Raw genomic sequence first — 21,075 nt, forward strand, 5'->3', positions numbered from 1 at the left:
CTTTATTTTGTAATTTTGAAATTAAGAACTCAGGATATGTTTCCATATTTATATCCTTCCCATTTTTAAAGCTATTTTTCAAATACTGCATCTTTTATTTCGAATTTCCTTAAAAGTTGTTCATCTTTAAAATCAATGCAGAATTCTCTACAAATGTAATTGATAATTTAATGAAATGAAAAATTTAGATTCATTCTCCATCCTGTTATCTCTACTATATAATATACGAACTATTGTTCCATTTCTACTGATTTAATAAAATACAAATATCATTTTATTGCTTTATTTATTTTTACCTTGTGTATGTAGTATAGAGAAAGTATAGTAATCGTCAAAGATTTGAACTCGAAATTTTTACAAATCTAACCATATTAGACCTCCTTAGATCTTTAGATAAAGTATTTAGCTATCCACAATTTTTATTATTATAAAGATATCAATTACACCAATTAATTTTAAAAAGTTTCTTTTTTTTTATTTTGCCCTCCCACAGTGAAGCTAATGTGTATTATTAGTAAGACGACATGAATTGTTTTGTGCTTATTACTGTTGTTTGAATTTTAATTAAGTTAAATAAATTCTTTTAAGTTAATCTGCATTTTTTATTGAGTTTGCAATAATGGGTGAAAGATAGAGTAGAGTATATAATATTTGCTCTGTGAAATGCTGACAGCTGAAATTTTGTATATGTTGTTAATAATTTTTTAAGCAATTCAATTCAACCAATCGCTGTGAATGGCTCCTCAAAGGCAATTAAATAAAATTATTTAAAATATCTATAACATTTTTTATCTAACATTCAGTAAGAATAGTAAAAATGAAAGATAGATTTTTTCCATGAATGGAATATAATTTTTAGTTAATGCAAAATTGACCTTTTTATATTCATTATATTGGAAAATAGTTTTTAAATTATTAATAAATGAATGATTTGATTTACTATTACTAAATCTTCACTTAAACATTCTTGTTGTTTCATAATATTAGCAAGCAAATTTAAAAGGCAATTTATTCAGTAGTTTGGATTTCATAAATACAAGCTATTAATTTTTTTTTCACTTTTTATTTGCATAGAGTGTTTGATATTTGCAAAATTGAATGAATAGTTTTGATTTTAATTGTTTTTATAAGAATGAGCATCAGCATAATTATGGTAAAAAATTAATCATTGCCATTATTTATATTGGTTACTCATTTGGGGGGGGGGGGAATTGTGTGTCTGTGTATAATATCTTCTATGCTAATTTTTTCAGCAAATGGAAAGGTTTAAAGTTGTGGAAAGAGAAACAAAAACCAAAGCCTATTCAAAAGAAGGTCTGGGTGCTGCACAAAAATTAGATCCTGCACAAAAAGAAAAAGACGAGATTAACAATTGGCTATCTGTAAGTAAGATTTAAAACTACCTATGATTTTCTATTTGAGACATTTTACACCACTCAATATTTTCAGACCATGATTATTTTGCATTGTTGAGTATAATATTGTACAAATCATTAAAGAAAAAAAAAGAGAGAGCCAAATTATTAGCAGTACTTTCTATTATTCTTCATGGGGAATAATTGTAAATTAGAAAATAATCGGTAGTATGTTTTCACTGATTAAGCTATGAAAGTAAAAGTTATAATAATTATGATTTGAAAAACACATGCAAAACAATAAATATATCAATGTATAGGGTTACAAGAATTTACATGAGGAGTGCAAAATCTCTATGGGTATAATATTTATTGTTTCAGATTATTCTTTACAACCATCTCAGGTGACTAATATGTTCACCGTGAATATGGTTATATTTGATTTCAGATAAATTGTTTGGATATACAGATAGTTATCAAAATAATGAAAGTGCCAGAATCTTTATTAATGAAGTATAGGACCACCTTTGACAAATAACACAACTTGGATTTTCCTGGAATCAAATCATGCAGATGTTGAATAACATTTAATGGAATATTGTATTGTTGTTCGTGGAGATAATATAAAAGTTCCGGGAGAGATACCAGTGAAGGATATCGATTCCAGATTTAATGATCTAAAATAGATTAATCCTTTTTATATTGGGGGGGGGGGCTGTGCATGCAAAGGTATATTTCACTTCATTTTCGTGTTCATCAAATCATGATTGGACAACTCTCACTGCATGAATAGGAATATTGTCGTACTAGAAAATTCATCTCCTGCAAGGAATACTTTGTATCCAAGAATGGACTTGATCACCAAAAATTGCTCTATTCTTCTCTTCAGTGCTTCTTCCTTTCAAAGTTACTTTTAGGCTAGCAGGAAACAACAAATCGGCTGCCCATACCACAACAGATCCACCTCCATGCCTAATGGATGCAGGGAGACAATCGCAATCATATGTTTATGCAGGTGTCCTCCAAAAGTGTACTCATCTTATTATGGAGATAAAGTGTAAAAAATGATTCATCTGACTACATAATTGTCTTTCATTTATCAATTGAGCAGGTTTTGTGGTTATGCCATTATTGTAGATGATGTTAGACATTAACATCTGTGACAAGTGGCTATTTATTAAAATTGACCAAAGATTATCTTTCATACTGTTATCCAATTTTCAGTTATGAAGAGTAATTGATACAACATGGAAATTTTTAAGTCCAAACTTCTGTGTTGATTAATATTATAAAGAATATAGATTTTAGTATTAGTCCTTGTTTTATAAAATTTGAACAATTGAAATGAGGCTATTTCACTTTTTAAGAATTATTTGATGCAGTCTTAATGTACTAACTGGACAAGGACATTCAGACTTGGTAGTATCCAATAATTAATATATTATACTGTAATGAAATATCTTTTTAAAGTCAAAGTATTTTAATTGCCTTACGATTTTACTTGCAAACACATCCACAATCAAGGAACATAATTCTGAATTTTCTATCGTAGATTGTCAACAGAAATAGACGATTTAATTATTTTACCAAATAATTTAATTATTTTTTGGAGTTTAAAGTATTTAGTAGCCTCCTCCTACATAAAAATCTTGTTTTAACTTATGTAATATGTGTAGTAAGTAATTATAATTTGAAATTTTATCAAATTTAAATTTAATATACGGATAAAAGGATTTTATGAAAATTGGCCATTAATCTGAAGAAGAAAAAAATATATATGTAAAAGTATACCTTTTTTTTTTTTTTTTTTTTAGATTATAGGTCATATAAAGGTTTTGATATAAAGTTTTTAATTAAACTCAATGTCTTCTAATCAGTTTTATTGTTTTTCATTTTGAGTTAATCACCTTAGAAATTAGTGATATCTAATTTTTTTTTATATATAAAAATATATATATTTAGAAAACTTTGCATCTTAATTTTATTAGTTGCTACTTGTTTTAAATCTAATATGGCCATTGTAATATAATAACATTGTGTTTAAATTGAATTTTTAACTTTATATGCATCATGATTTCTAGCCGCCTTCAGAATTCCCCATACATAAATTGCATGTTAAAAGAAACATATTTATCTGTTTTGATACGAATTCTTTATTGCTCTTAAACTAAAAAGTTTTGGTTATAGTTTGGAAACTTTACTGCAAATTTCATTTTGGTAATTTTGGGGAAAAGTCCTCCCCACACACTCATACACACTTTTCCAGTGAAGTAATAAACGTTTTTCCAACATATTTTGATTTTTTCCCCCTCCTTTGTAAGGACATTGATTTATATTTTTAAAATGTTTCAGTGTAATCCAGCTTTCATTAATAATTGTTAGATGATTTTGTAATAATTATATATATATATAATATAATATAATATTGGCTGCATCAGAAGAAATTGAGTTATATTGATCTAATTAGAAAATAGTTCTCAATGATCTGTTGTAAAGAATAGATTGGAAAAGTGATGATTATATATGCAGTACTCGGATACTTTTAAGAAAACTTTTTTGTTGCTAATTATTTGTGTAGATGCTTGTAATTATTTATTCAAATGAAAAGTCTTCAGAAATTCAAGAAATTATCAAAACAAATCAAATTAATAAATATTAAAACTGCTTGTCAAATGCATACATTGTAATTGATATATGTAAATTGGAATTGTAATCATAAATACCTTATCTTCTGTTTCTAGGCTTCTATAGAAAGTTTAAATATTCAGCTTGATCAATTTGAAAGTGAGATCGAATCCCTAAGCATAAGTTTAAAGAAGAAAAAGAATGATAAAGATGTAAGATATATAATGTTTTGTGTGATTTTATTTTATGTTTGTTTTAAGTTGTGTATCTTTGATTTAAACTTAAGCGATATATAAAATATTTTTTTTTTTACTACATGATTTTTTTCACCCTGAATGCTATTAGAATGTATTTTTCAAATAGATTATTAATACTTAAAAATAGAATTTTGTTTAGAGCAAATTTATATTTTATTATAAAAATTTGATTGTAATTTTTTTTTAAATAGGCTATCGTCTTTTGTTAGTATTTTGGGGAATATTATGTTATGAGAAGAATTTCTATTAAAAAAATGAAATAGGACTGTATGTTTTTTCCCCCTTCTGTATGATTCTTATATTTGTTGAGTTCTTTATTTGAAGGTCAGATAGCATATTTCTATAAAGCTATTCGATAGAGTGCCATATACCTTAATTTTTATTCAAAATTAGTATATTTCATTTAGTTTTTTTTTCCCCTCCTTTTGCATTTATTGTATGGAAATTAATAGAAATATTTTAATCACATTTTAAAAATTTATGTAAACCTAATACTTCAGCATAATTTTTTTTTTCAAGTTATGCTAAATAAAATTAATGTATGAAAATTTGTCACATCACTTATTCAAATATTATCGAAATAAATTAACATTGTAGATGAATATTATAATGGTAAATTAATACAATATTAGTAAAATATTAAATCTTAATTCCAGTAATTTTGTGCCATCTTAACTTGTGTTTTTTTTTATAGAAACTAGATAGGGCGGAAGAATTAAAAGCTTGGTTAGAAAAACACAGGTATCACATAAAACAATTAGAAACATTGATGAGGATGCTTGACAATGGTACAGTTGATGTAGACCAAATTAAAAAGATAAAAGATGATGTGGATTATTATATCGAAAGTTCTCAAGACCCAGATTTCGAAGAAAATGAATTTATTTATGAAGATCTCAAATTGGAAGATATGCAAGAGTTCTTGTCCAAACAAAGGCTTGGTAGTAAGTACTCTTGTTGCTACATGAAATAATTTTAATTTATATTAAATCTTCATTAAAATAACCACGTATTTTCAAATATGCATATACTACTACTATGATTATCAAGTAGTGCATCTCAGTATTAATCATTTTCCTATATAAAGCATATGTAATGTGTATGTTGCTTTCTCCAACAAACATAAGAAATGGTTTCATGTAGGATACAAAAATTGTATATGCTAGAACAAAAAAGAAAAAAAAAAATTGTTTGAAATCTTGTTTATTACATATTTTCTGTTATGCTAGAAGGTTGGATCTTGTTTTCTTGCTCTTTGTTATATAGTGTCAGTGAAAGAATGTATGAATAAGTTTTCATAACAAAATATGCTGCATTATTCAAAATAATTGCACCAATATATTTCCCAATTTATGCAATTATAATTTCCTGGTAAATGAAAAAAAAAAATTTTTTTGAATACAATACAGGAGAAAACATTTTGTTTGTAGATATAATAATTATTTTATATATACTCTTTTGGTTTAGCACACATTATTCATGTACCAGTCATTTCACAATCATGTGAAGCATATTTTATAAACTCCTTTTGTTTACTCATTCTGGCATGGGGAGGAGACATTAAGGCAGAGTATAACACATTTCAATGAAATGTATACAAAAAAGTATTTTCTGAATATTTAACTAATCACATTTAGCTTTAATGTGGTTATTGAATGTATATCAATGGCTGCATTTATGCTTCATAGTACCTACTAAATGGATATTATTCATAAGTTGTTTTCCAAAATGTTTTCTTCCTATCGTTCTTTACAAGAAATTGCAGGCATTTCCATTTGTTCTATTGTTTCAAATAACCTTATTTATTTAGTTTATAATAGTAAACTCTTAATCATTTCATTTTGTATCTTCTATATGTTAAAAAAATTCAGTTTTTTAAAATTAGTAATTCTACCAAATTTATTTAAGAGCAATCATCCAATTTTTAGGCATGACGCATTACCATGAAAATGTGTATTACTTTCAGAATCAAATTCTTTCATTCTTGAGATGAATTGATTTTCTTTTTATGTGATAATTTTGTATTATTTTTAATATCTCAAGCACTTTCTCAATTTTGTCCATTTTGTTCAGTAATCATACTTATTTTACTTCATAGTCTAGCATAATTAGTTTTTTTTTTTTTTTTTTTCCCTGAGTCTTTATCATGGCTGAATTTTATATGTAAATTATGATTTTCTTTTTATTTAGGAAAATCCGCAAACTTCCATTTTTATAAATGAAAAAATGTCTCTGTTATTCTATATTAAAGACTTCTCAAACAACCATCTACAATGATTTTGAAAAGCTGTTACAAAATTATTTTTCAACAAATATCTTAGCCTATCTGATAACTATAATTGTAATCCCATGGCTTTTATGTTATATGTTTTGAATTTGCAAGACGCTTAACTCTTACTTGTTGAACTTTTACCATTTTTCACTTTCATTTCTCAAAGCAGATAATTTTTGTATAAATTATATATTTTCTTAAACAACCATGCAGAATTTTTATTTTATTTCGGAGATATGGTTAAATAATTGAATGCTCATAGAGTTATAAGTGATCTATTGCATTTATGTTGGTATTTTTTCACCTTTTTATTTTGTCTTTTTTTGTTGAAAATCATGCCATTAGTTATAATTTTAAATATGCTATTAAAAAAAATTAAGAGGGTGTCACCTAAATAAAGCTTTGAATCAAATTATTTTTTTCTACTTAATTTATAATCCAAGAGTTTAAATTTATGTAAATTAGTAATTATTTTAATTTTTTAAAAATAAAACTTTAAAAAAAATCTTTAACTTAATTCAGAGACAATTGTACTATCAGAATTTCTTTTGTTTAAAATTTAAAATGCGATTCCGTTAATTTCGTATGATAAATGTGTAATTTTGCTACAAATTAGGTCATAATATTATTTTTTAGCTTACTAAAATACTAGAATGTGTCTTAAAATTATAATCAATGTTTAGGTGATGATGAGAGCTCACAGCGATCGATTTCACCAACTTCTACAAATTCCAGTTCTCCAGCTCCTAGTCCTGGACTAACAAATCATTCCAAGTCAAATAATGAAGTAAACTACTTTTCTCTTTTGGTCTTAATATAGTTTTACATGTTTGTCTGATAATAATCAAATAGTTTTACTTTCTAAAGTATTTTGTATATTACTGGAAATATCTGTAGCAAATTAATCAAATAATCTATTATGTAATTCAGAGTGGATTTTATTATTGTTTGTAACTAAAGGATTTTTTTTTTCCCTTTATATTCAGCTACAAAGCAGGCAAGTTTCAATATTAGACAAAGGTTTGCAGTTTTTTGACATGAGCAAATTTTGAATTGGAAATTAAAAGAAGTAGTTTGAATATTAATCTTAAAAAGGGAGCTGTTTAGTAATCTTTAACAGATTACTCTGAATCATTTCATAGACTCAGCTCTAAAATGGTTGGAATGTCTCATACATATAAATTCCGTAAATCTACTCTACAATATATTAATCTAATTTTGATTAAAAAAATTTTATGTGAGTATTTTTGTGAAAAAAAATCAAATTATGTTAGCTAATAGATATACATGTCGGTTGCATCTGTTAGGTAACACAACTAACAGAGGTTAAAAATAGTGTGAAATAAAATTGTAAAATTGCAAAACAAATTAATGCGAGTATACTCAATCTTTGGCTGAAATTTTATTTATTCAGAAGTTCATTTTTGAAAACTTTGTAAAATGTTTTCCTTGAAGCATTGTGTCCAGTCTACTTACTTATCTTTGAACAGAATTAATTTGATCCCGTTTAGTATGAATTCTTATGAAATTTGGTGAGTTTAGTCAGTCTTCATGAGAAAATTTCAACATAAGGTTATAAAAATGCTGTTATCAGTGTTATTTTGATGATTTTTCAATAGAAAAGAAATAGAATTTATTAGAATATTTCTAAATAAATAAACAATTTTTTTTTTAGGAAACTCCTGCTCCACCTGTAAAACCCGTTGCAGTTAGGGCACAATCATCCGGAACATTATTAAGTACAGTACAAAACAATAAAGGAGCTCTTCCATGTGTTTCAAGGAACAATAGGTAAAACTTTCATTGCTGTGTCTAATTATAAAATTCAAATGCTTTATTCTTATATTTTTACTGTTAACACATTGAATATCACATAGAAATCTCTAAAACATATGCCAGGGATTGCATGTTTTTAAACAATTAGTCCATTATTTAAATCATTATAATTACAGATTGTAATGTGCCTTAGGAAACAAAATTAAAGCATGAAAACAAGAAAACTTGTGTGTGGTACACAATGTGTTATGATATAAGAGTTTTGTATTCAAATTATTCTAATATATATGTTTTATCTCTCTCTTTCAGCAATTCATCAGAAAGCAGTGTAAGCAGTTCCCCTCCTCTAAATCATCATAATAGTCATTTCGTTGCATCTCCTCCTCCCCCTACCACTCCATATGCTATTGCTGCAGCAGGCAATTCAGCTTCATCCAAAGGTATGATATGAGAATTTTTTTCATACATAATGGATTTTCAAAATTAAAGGAACTATTTGCCAATTATTATTATTATTATTTTCTTTTAACTTGACCCTTTTTAAATGGGTGGTCTATAACTTAGACATGGGATGGAGCATATCTTTGGATATGTAAAAGGAATCATCCCGCAGGTCATGGTGTTTTGCATTGCTAAGCCTAACTTTAAAAAAATATTTTAAGTCCTAACATTGTCGTTTATCTTACCTTTTTAGATTATTAGTTCATTAATAATACAAGCACATTCATTCTCTGACAAATAGCATTTTCTTGCCGTAGTAAACCAAAACCAAGGCTTTCCATAATAAAAAGAGAAGTGCACAAAATTTATCCATAAGTTATGCAAAATAAAATACAGCAGAGTTACAGTTATGAAAAGGGGGGGGGGGAACAGAGAAAATCGAGACCAGAAACACGATTGATTCTATCAAGTGAAAAGTTACACAACCCAGCTCTGTTTATTTGTATTACTCTTGCCCCCGCAACAACTGATGAGTAAAATACCAAAGTCAGGCTGAATATGAGCAAATTGAAAGTCAGGATATTAAAACTGTATATATATCAAAAGTTATAGACACAGGGAACCATCTAGTGGCATTTAAGGATTGTTCCAGTTTAAAATGCACATATGTTTCGTCGTCCCATGAGTTCGGTTTCCAGAAATGCATGGGTGGTATGCCAGGCTGCAAGAGACATTTGCTGGTAATGCATATATGACATGCCTGTCACAAAAGGGTTAAAAGAATTTTTCTTTTAACTTTAGAGATGTTTATTCTTTCTTTTTAGGATGGAATAAATTGCCCTCAAATAATTCATTCTTTAATGATTTTAAATATTTAATTACAATTTAAATTATGCTGTTGGACAAAATAATTAACCCAAGAAAGTTTTATTAACTTATTAATTATAACTTGGCTTTTATAAAATAAAGATGAATTAGAAAAACACTTCTAAATTTAGTATGACTCGCAAATAAAATAAAAAGCAAATGTGCCACTTCAAAATTTTGATATTTTGAAGTTCTGCACAAAATTATAAATTCAAATTTATTAATTCAGGATTGTGATATTTTTTATTTGATAAGATCATTTTATGATTTAAAGAAGTGGTTAATAACTGTTATTTTCTTTTATTTCTGTACAAAAATGATCAACTAATAAATATTAAAAATAAAAATTCTAAAATATCAGATTCAAGGTTGTGCTATGCTTTGGTCGTATGAATGCAATTTATTGTTAGACTGCCATTAACTATTATTCTTTCTGTTTCTTACCTAAAGTGTCATGTGGTAAAATATGAGTAAATGCGAAAAGTTATTGTAGGCTTTATTTTTTTTTTATTTTCAAACATTATTTTTCTTTACTTTCTGTGTGCTGGATTTTTAATAATACTCTATTGTCTCACTTTTAATTGGCATTTAGAATGGTTTTTGTTCCTTACATAGATATTTTTTATTCTATTGTGACAAATTGTTTCTTAGTTTATTAAATCCCCCAAAATTTTGTAAGTGCTTTCATGTGTGACTCGTAGAGAACAGATCAAGATTTCAGCTGTCAAACTTGCTGTAAAAGCTCAAGCCAAATTGCTATGCTAGTGACATATTTGCAAGAAGCCTGGGGTTTGGGAGATATTGATCTACTTAAAAAAAGGTGAAATAGTATTGGTGTTTGAAAATAGAGGAGAGAGAAACTGATTGTTTAATTGCAAGAAAATATTCAGTTAGAACTTTGGTGATGATTTTATAATGAACAGTTGACTCTTCTAAAGATTCTAAAATGGTTTTGGTCTTTTTTAATAGAAAACTAATGCAAAGGATCACCAGTTAGTACAAGTGGATAAGCTTTTTCCTATATACTTCTAATTGCTAAACTGATTTTAGCAAACCTACGCAGTTATTCCATGTACAGTTCCACAAACGTATCTGTAATATTTTTCATCGGAATGACTTCTATCCCCTTCGAATATGCATCAGAGACTACAAAAAACATTTTCCCCATAAAAGGACCAGCGTAGTTAACATGTATCCTTTGCCAAGGTCCATTTGGCCATTCCCACGGATGTCGATTTATCCTTGCTGGTTCGTTCCTCGTTGCGATACAAGCTGAACAGTTCTGAACAAAATTGGCTATACTGGCATCAATACCTTGGCAATAGCAGTAGCTTCTAGCTATGGCCTTCATTTTGACAATTCCAGGATGTCCAACATGAAGTTCTTCCAAAACTTGATTCTGGTACTTTTCAGGAATGCATACTCTATGACCATACATTATGCAACCATTTTGCAATGAAAATTCAGATTCTCTACCTTTCCAAGGCACAGGTAATTCAGTTCCAGATTTTAGACTTCCATACAGTTCGAACAATTTCCTATCGGTTTTTGTAGCTCTAGCTATGTCAATTGCTGTAACAGGCAATAATTCAACTTGCGAAATATTTGTCACGTCTGCTTCAGTCAAGTGCTCACAGTCCCTGTCAACTGCTAGTGGTAACCGTGAAAGTGCATCGGCATTGCCATGATTCTTTGTGTTTCGATACTTGATTGTATAACTGAATGCTTGGAGAAAAAGTGCATAATGAACCATTCATGTTGCTGATAGACATGGTAAACTACGATTAGGTGCAAAAATTGATACTAGGGGTTAATGATCGGTTACGAGATCAAAATGTCGACCAAATAAATATTGATAAAATCTCTTTACTCCCCATACGATACTCAATGCTTCCTTGTCTATCTGCGAATAATTACGTTCCGTTTTAGTCAATGACCTTGATGCAAACATTGCTGGTTTTTCTGAACCATCTGGCATAGTGTGACTTAAAACTGCTCCTATTCCAACTGGTGATGCATCAGTTTGTAATACAAGAGGCAACTTAGGATCATAATGGCATAAAATTCGGTCTGAAGCAATTTCTTGTTTCAATGCCTTGAAAGCTTTTTCACATTCTATTCTATATTTAATTTATTGGTTCGAGAATTACAATTTTCAACCCGAACTGCTTTAATTGAGCTCCAGTCTAATTGGAAATTTCTCAACCATTCGCGACCAAAAACTGCGTTTACTTTTGCATGTACCAATTAAATAGTTTCTGTATTAATTTGATCTTTGTATTGAATTTGCACCACTGCTTGGCCAGCTGATGTTATCATAGAATTATCGAAATTCCTAAGCAATAATTTGGTAGGCTTAATGGCTACATCCGGACAAAGTTTCTTAAATTCATTCACATTCATACAACTAATAGCAGCTCCAGTATCTAATTCAAATAAACATTTATTCCCTTCAACAAAAATTTCTAATAAAATCTTATCCCTTGCATGTCGTGGTGATTTAACGTTATTAACTGTTACAGTTTCAGAACAAGATTCTATTTGTTCAACTGTTTCGTTACGTTTTGAGCGACAGACTTTTGCCAAATGCCCATTCTTTAAGCAATTCCTACACTGAGTGTTCTTGTGCTTACATTCGTGAGCTAAATGTTGAGTACTATCACATCTGTAACATTTCCGAGGTTTATCAAACTTCTTTGTAGGCTCAGATTTCTTAAATTTAGAAAAATTTTTTTTGATAGTTTTATCTTACGAACTATGTAATTTTTTTATCGATACCATTTGATTCTGAATTTCACACACATCTCTCTGAGCAGATTCCATTGCGAATGCAATGCTCTTAGCTTTTTCGTATGTTAACTTATCCTCTGCTAACAGCTTTTTCTGTATATTTTCGTTTTTGAGACCCATCACCAATTTATTACGAAGCATCGTACTTAAATTGTTCCCAAAGTTACAGTGTATCGACAGTTTTTGTAATTCGGCACAATAATTTGCAATGGACTCACCTTCAAATTGCTTCCTCTTGTAGAAACGAAACAGTTCTGTCATCTCCAGTGGTTTAGGATTCAAATGTTCCGAAAGTAATTTTACGATATCTTGATAAGTCAATTCAGAAGGAATGTTCGGAGTGGCCAGATTCTTTAACAATTTATACGTTGTTGCTCCCATAAGGCTTAAAATAGCAGGGACTTTCATTTTATCTTCGATCCCATTAATAACGAAGTAAGATTCTAAACATTCCACATAACTGGACCAGTCTTCCACAGACACATCATAAGATTCAAAACTAATGTTCGAAGATCCCATCCTCGTCGCCAACCCCTTTGCCATGTATGCCAGGTAGACCGAGAGACGATTCGATTCGCTTTACATACACGCAAAGAACATTTATTAGCATTAAGATACACAGGCACGAACGAGCATAACAACTACACCGAACATGTACAATACGAAGAACTACGGAACCCAAAAAGGTAAAAAAGCACACGCTCATCATACAGCCTGGAAGGTTCTCCAATCTGGCTGTTGCCAGATACATAACAGTATCAACAAATGGTTTTAGCATTGACATATCATAGTTATTAAATGACTACCGAGTAGCCCTTATCTTAACCCCATTGAAAATCTTTGGATTACAATGATTCATACAGTTTATTTTTATAAGCAATAATATCTGAACAGGAATTATTTAAATATGGCAGTTCTCTCAGTATGGCACTAGATACTCCTGTAGAGGTTAAAAAAGACTTGTGAATTTTTCATCAAGTCATTTATCTGAAGTATTTATCAGAAAATTAGTAACTATTCATTTTTAAATATGCGATTTAATCATTATGACTGATTAGTTCTTTTAAAATGAAACAGATCCTATATCTGCACTTTGTAATTCAGTCAAAACTCTTTTTTTCGTTTTGATAGGGCTTCAATATACTAAAATCTTCCCTAATAAATACCCTATAAAATGGTTCAAATATCTCCAATATCAGTTAAGTATTTCTCGAGTTTTCCTCTTTCAAGCATATAGACGCTTTCAGGAGACTTCATTTTATACTATGTGTAGATATATTAACATTCTGTATTTTTTTTTTTTTTTAATTTTGTGGCTGAAAATTAGATTTATATTGGAAGCGAATAACAGTTATAAGTTATTTTGAATAACTTATTCTTTATACCTGCATATCAGTTTATTTTAATGAGGATCATTAGGATTATTTTAAGAATATATCGAGTAATTTATTAAGGCTTTATGTGCAACTTTTTGTAATGTTATTCTTGCTAGAAAAAGCTAAACTGATAAATTTGTTTCTTTAACCTAAAAATAGAATTATTTTGGCATAACAACAGAAAATTGCCATTTTACTGAAAAAATAAATAATTTGTTTATTAATTTTTATGATTTGTAATCAAATCTAATGAATAATGACATGAAAGTGTTTGAATTAATATTTTTCAATTGTTTTTAAAATCATGTGTGAGTAATTTTGATCAAGATGTGTATTAAAATTGTAGTATTGGAAAGATACCTTGTCATAATTTCATTTTTTGCGCTGTTGGTACTATAAACTTGGTGTTTTGGAGTTTACAATTTACATGTAAAAGCTTTAGATAAGTGCTAGGTTATCATTGAAAACCTGATTATATATAAGAAAACTTGAAACATATAGCACATACCAACACACATTTTAAAGCTGTGAATTGATAATTAAGTATACTTTATATTTTTGAAACCAAATATGTTTGCCCACGAGTAGTGTTTCCCCTTATATGAATTGTAGTGTTATTTTTTCGCTTATTAAATTAGGCTGAGTTATTATTGTTTATTAATCGCGAATTTTTGTAGGAGAATAATTACTGATATTCTTTACTCTCCCCCCCCCCCATATGATTCTTTGTTTTGGGGAAGAAGAGCTGATAAACTATTTTATTAAAAATGTTTATTTAGTACACTGAATATTTTAAATAATCAGTTTATAAAATGCAGGGAATGAAAATTATCCACTAATCTTTTATTTAAATACAGATCTAAATCATGCAAAAGGAGATGTATAAATCAATATGTTGCTGTGGAAATTTAGGGAAGCAATTTCTGGAACTTAAGTATCTAAAGTTTCATCAGTTTTTGAAAGCATTTTCTTTTATTATTGTTAAAGAAAAGGAATGGGGAGGGGGTCTTTATTTCAATATTTATCAAATTATCATCTTGATAGTATTGCATTATGGATTTTTTCTTCATTATTTTTGTAAGATTTTTTGCATAGTTTTAAGAGAAATGGGTTATTTTTTATGATTAGTTTAAAACAATTGCTAGCTAGTAAATTATGAAAATCCAACTGTTCAAGCTCAGAATTCCTTGAAATCAGTTGTAACAGAATCAGTATTCAAATATGGAATAAATGGTTTTCTTCCCGAAATAGAAAATGTCTTCCGAAACCTTTTTTGCTTCCTTTTCAGATTTCTAAAAATTATGTTCATTATCTGTTTATAAGTAAATATTCAATTCATGCTGTAAACAAATGCAACCATATTTTTCAAACTCCAACAGATGCTGTTAATATATGCAGACTATTGCGATTGTAAATTTTTTGTTATATTTCAATGTCTTATGTCTGTGTTACGAGTTTTTTTTTTTTTGAAAAAAAATTCTGTAAAGGGAGTATATATATATATAATAAAATTCTTCCCAGCTTCTTTTAAGCCATAAATTGTATCGACTAATAATAAAGATGAATGTGTGTGTGTTGCACTCGACATACTAGACCATTTGACTTCATCTTCATCAATACAACAGCCCCTTGCAGACCTTGGCTGCATCAACCATGTACACTTTCCAGTTCTTTCCCCCACAACTTCTTTCCAGTTCTTTATCCTCAGAATACACAGATCTCTTTCCACATCATCTAGCCATCTAGTTGGAGGTCTTCCTCTGGTCCGACATCCCATAGATCATTTGACTTACAGTTACCAAATTCGTCACATCTATACTTTGGAGGGTTGAAAATATTAACCTTTGAATGATTTTTACATTTTAATTGGAATTTTAATGAATCAAAAATTATACTGAATTTTAATGTTTTTCCATAGTAACTTTTGAAAATAATATTAAAAAATGTATTTTGCATCATTTCAAAATTTTAAAAATTGTCTTTTTATTCATAGAAATTTTATAGTTGTAATCTTCTCTCCATTTTGACAATTTTTAAAAGTTTTTTTTGGGGGGGGGGGTCTAATTTTCAATAATATGTTACATTGTTGCTCTGAAATTGAAATTCAATCATTGTATTGACAAATATTTAATCATATAATTTTCTTCTATTGCAGAAAACTAAAGGATGAGGACTCTGTTTATTGTCTCCGTGTAGCTTAAAAGATAAAAAAAAAATTAGTATCTCAAAATTTAGAAAATAGATTAACAAGATATTTAAATTTTTGAATAGTGCTATGTTGTTATGTCTCCATTAGAAAGGTTCATGTGCAATAAATGAAACTTAAAATAATTAAAATAACACTGCATTAATGTCAGAATCTAAATGATTTGTTTGAAATTAAATAGAACCAATATTCCTGGCTGAGACAATTAGTAAATAAACAAAATATTGAATTCTTTTTTGTAAAAGGTCTTTTAAAAATCAGTATATTGTAAACTTGAATTCTGAATAATATCTGGTTTCTATTATGATCTCTTGTAGTTATTTTGGTCTTTTTTTTTTATTTATAGAGGAAACATTTCATGTAACTCACAGCTCTTCCTCTGAAAATAATACCACCTCAAATACCAACAATAGCAACTCTAGCAACAGTAATACTAGTTCTAATAATAAGCCCTCTACGAACTGTATTGATGCCCCATCTTTAAGCAATGGCTCTGAAACCAACTCTAATCATGTGGACATAACATCATCCTCTTCAAGCAATATGTTTGCAACTGCCATCCTTGATCAAATTTCTGGATCTGGATTTACCCAACAACTATCCCAGTCACAACAGCAACAACAGCAGCTGCAGAATTTCACGTCAAGCGCCATTTCGTTAAATTCAAGCGTCCATTATTCCAGCACTCCATCTGCGTGCGTGGACAATGTGATTAAGCCACCTTCATCGGCTGGCGCAACAACGTCAGCTGTTACATGTTCCTCTGCGGCCAGCAGTGCTTTGTACAGTGCAGCAGCTGCAACGGGTTCCACAGCTGGACGCAGCTGTACGGTGCAACCTCAGAACAGTCCCCCAATTTCAACTTGTAATGTGATAGGAAGCAATGTTTCACAGTCTGCGATAAATTGTTTACTTATGAATGGACCTGTATCTCCAAAAGTATCCAGTCAAATTTACAACTTACCGTCTCTTTCTGGAGTGGTGAGTATATTAAAGTACTTCTGCTGTTTTAAGTACTTTTGGCTCATGCATATGTAAAAATACAAATGCTGAAATAGGCAGAGTCTAAATTATTATTGAAGGATTTTTAAAAAATCCAAATAAAGTTTGAAGAACAAAAAAACTTTTTAAAGTATTGGCTATATGCGATACCTTTTGTGAGATTAATTTTAAAAAATAATTTTATATGTAAATATAAAATACAGAATAGGTTTTGCATTTGTTAAGCTCTGAGAAGATTGTAAATGCTTAGATATCAAGAGAATAATATTACATTAGCCAAGATACGAATAGCATTTTATATCTTTCCCTCTCGTATTTGATTTCCGTTGTATCAACGTTAGAATTCATTCTGTATAATGTTTATTCTCTTCTTTTTTAATCAGCATAGCAAACATTTGGAAGCTGTAATTAAAGATTGTATGAAAGACTGTGAAAATTAGATAAAGTCAAAATTTTGTTGTTATATCCATTGGCCATATTGTCTATCCATTTGGTATTTATATTTGAACTTTAAAAAAAACACTCCCCACTATTTCTTATTTACAAAAAAAAAATCATCAATCGAAAGATATGAAATTATACAGAAAGATTGTGACTGCTGAGAGCATATGAAGTAGACCAATAGGGCTTGTCTCAATCATTATTGTATCACGGATGAGTCTATGGATAGGTATAGTCCTATTTATTGAATTGGTGGTTAAAATAAATTTTGTATTTTATACCTGTATACTGGATGTTTCTTAAAAAATGGGATGAACTTTAAGGAAATTTTTGAAACAAATCATTTTTATCATAAAACATGGCAATATTTTAAAAATGAGCTATTCTCTCTTCTATACGAAGACAGAGTGATATACAAAGTGATTGTGAAAAAATTGCTGATATACAAGCCTGGGTGTTTAATGCATGGGCTTGAAAATATTGTGAAAAACAATGGCTCAGCTTACAAAGTTATAGGCTACAGTAACGAAATTTTAAATGGCAATACTTTTTTACATTTGAATTCAATAGTTTTCCAAATAAAAAGAACCATAAATGATTTTTTGAATAATAGCTATAGTGTGAAAAATTTTAGTGTTAGCCTGGAACTAATAAAAAGGATGTAAAACTGCCAATTAATATTAAAAAAAGCGAAATATTTTATTGTGTTTCATGAATTGTACAGACTATAGCTACATATTGAAATGAATCTCATATACCAGAAAGTTTTTTATTTAATCACATTGCAATTTATTAATAATGGACTGACCATATAAAAATGAGAATAGAGTCATTGCTCTATTGTAAAGATTACTTGTTCTTTATAACTGACCTACCTTTGTCTTAACAGTAAAATTATCTTGTATGCATATTGTGTTAACAAATTGAAACAAAAGGAAATTACATAGTGTTAATTTTGTTACAATTTATCAGTTATAAACAACAACTAGTTATTTATGTTGAGAAAACTATATATTTCACAAAAAAAATATGAAGCAGTTGTTCACCCCCCCCCCTTTCTTTTTAACTTATTTCACGAACTGCAAACACATTTTTGAACCTTTATTTTGAATACTTTTTTTATTCAGCAACAAAAAGTTCACTTATAATTAATGATTAATCTCTTAAAACCATTTTGTAATTTGTCCTTTTAAATAAAATGGCCTCTTCTTGCAGTTACTGTAATTATGAATTTTTAAAATGTGATTATGAGTTCTTTGACAGTTATAAAGAAAGAAATTTTTTTTATAAAGTAATTATTTTAATTGCTCAGGAAACATGAATTCCACTTTTCTGCCACACTTATCAATTTGATAGAAAATCTATACTGTTTTGTGTCATTAAGAGTTTATGTAAAACTTCAACATTTGCTTGATCATATAAATATGCATTTGTATTACAATTTTATTTTCGAAGTGGAAATTGTATTGCATTACAAGGTTTTTAAAAAACTTTTTAATGATGAAATGAGCATTGTAAGATATAAAGTGATAGTGTAAATCATTAACTAACCAATTTGTCAATATTGCTGCAATGATAAGAATGCATAATTATCTCATCTGTCAATTTACTGTTTTGTAATATTGGTCTTTGGTAGTCATAATTTCTAAATGATTTATTGATAATCTAGATTAGTTTTTGTAAGGAAAACTATGAGCATGCTTCAAGCATGCAAATTGAAATATTTCTACATTGAAAAATAGATTCATTTTGTGAAAGGTTAATCACACAGCCTTGCATAAATTTACTGCAAATTATTGAGTTTTCTTAAACTTTATACTACCTTTAAAAAATCTTGCAATAATATTGCATATTGCAAGATTTAGCCATATAAATGTATCACATGTCAGAATCTAGTTTGCCGAATAACAGATTTGTTTTTAAATACATTTGGTGAAATTGAACCCTTTGTAACCAAAAGTCTCCCGTCTTCTATGTATTAGTTTAGTTGAAAATGGTTTTTCCCCCCCTTAATATTACCTGTCAAGAATCTTAGTTCATCCCCTCCGCAATTGAGTTGAGATGTTATTTCTTTCCTTAAATTTTGGATTTATAATATGTAGCAATTTTTTTTAAAAATTTTCTAAATGGTGGGTCCAGTTGCAAAATGATTGCATTTGGCATAAATGTTTTTTTCTGGGTGAGGGGCTCTAGAAACTTTTTAAAGATATTCTTCATTTCTTTTGAATAATTTTATATTAAAAATTCTCATATTTATTAAGAATTTTGCTTGTATTCTCAAACTCCAATTATTTTTTATGATGTATTGATATTTTACAATCTATTAAACAAGTTTTTAATTTACAAAAAAGGTAGGCTTTGAAATTGCCAGTTGTAATTTTCTTTTGTCTTATAAGGGATTATTTCAGAAAACCAATAAAAATAATTAATTTATTTTAATTATTTTAAAAACTGCAGAAAATATATTTATTATACCTGATATTTTATTATTATAATATCCTATCTAAAAAATGTAAGGTTCAAAAATAATTTTTAAAAATTCAGTTGTTTGTAGATTTAAATTATTAATTTACCATTCAATTTTTAAGCTATAAAATATACTAAGCAAACATGGAGGTTATTGATGAGTTGAAGAACATGCTTTTGCGCTGTTGAATTTAAGCATTGTCAAAATACTGCTGAAAGTGGCCAAGCCAAAAAATAAGAATGATCTGTTAATGTATTTAAGTTGATAGAAAATTCTATTTCTATAAGAAAAAAGGATCATGTATATCAGCACCTATTAACTGTGCTATGTGGTGTAGCAGCATTTTAATAGATGATCCCTATAATTAATAAACATATTCTGTCATTTAGTGATTGGTAGTAAATGATAGATTACATGTAATTGCAACCATCTAAATGTCATCACTTTTACTAGGGGAGGATGGGTTGCATAATATTTTCTATTCAGATTGTACAATGATTAGCAAGATTGTTTGATATTTATAATATTGTAAATATTATAATTACTTCATATAATTTTATATGATGTTGCAAATATTGTTTAATACTATATAATTCTGTGCAATTCCATGTACTATTGGATTAAACTTGAGTTACTTTTAACTAATAGTTTATTAGTGTGATCAAGAAATCTGAAATAACAAAACAAATTGAAATATACTTGTGTTGATATCAATTCAATTATTATTAATTTGAAAAGTTTTTAAGGAAATTAGAAACAGAGTGAAAGGTTGACTAGAAATTTAAAGTATTGAGGTAATGAAAGTAAACTAAAATGCAGTTGCTTACAAGTATGATTATGAAGACCCAGGGTACTGAAATATTCAGTTATTTACATGATTACCTATTATTAATAACAGCAGATAAACTGTGCAACAATGAATTTCACAAATAACGTCTTTAAACTATATATTGTGAAACCAAGCTTAATTAGTATAATTTATCCAATCTAAATACTTATTGAGCAAAACAGTTTTTTTTCCCCCCCATAGGAATCCATGTAAAATTAAAGAATATATTATATTCTGGGTAAAAAAAAAATTATAAAAATGTCTTTTATTATTTATAATGCATATTTTTTTAAAAAAAATTGTCTAAGCACATTTGTCTTTAGCTATGCTTCAAAATTTGGTGAAAATAAGATACAGAAATATTGTTAAAT

At 28.4% G+C, this 21,075-nt stretch overlaps 1 protein-coding gene across 3 annotated transcripts in view; it reads left to right on the forward strand.

Annotated features, from left to right (window-relative positions):
• The window catches only part of LOC129983744 (CCR4-NOT transcription complex subunit 3-like), a 45,938-nt gene that overhangs the window by 8,498 nt on the left and 16,365 nt on the right, over positions 1-21,075 (forward strand). For all 3 annotated transcript variants that reach the window (XM_056093355.1, XM_056093353.1, XM_056093354.1), the window contains exons 5-11: positions 1,254-1,382; positions 4,097-4,192; positions 4,932-5,181; positions 7,193-7,296; positions 8,185-8,300; positions 8,595-8,725; positions 16,312-16,946. In XM_056093355.1, coding sequence (XP_055949330.1) covers positions 1,254-1,382; positions 4,097-4,192; positions 4,932-5,181; positions 7,193-7,296; positions 8,185-8,300; positions 8,595-8,725; positions 16,312-16,946 — 1,461 coding nt within the window. The remainder of the gene's footprint in view (positions 1-1,253; positions 1,383-4,096; positions 4,193-4,931; positions 5,182-7,192; positions 7,297-8,184; positions 8,301-8,594; positions 8,726-16,311; positions 16,947-21,075) is intronic.

This window comes from Argiope bruennichi, chromosome 9, assembly GCF_947563725.1.
Source record: "Argiope bruennichi chromosome 9, qqArgBrue1.1, whole genome shotgun sequence".
Classification (NCBI taxonomy): domain Eukaryota; kingdom Metazoa; phylum Arthropoda; class Arachnida; order Araneae; family Araneidae; genus Argiope; species Argiope bruennichi.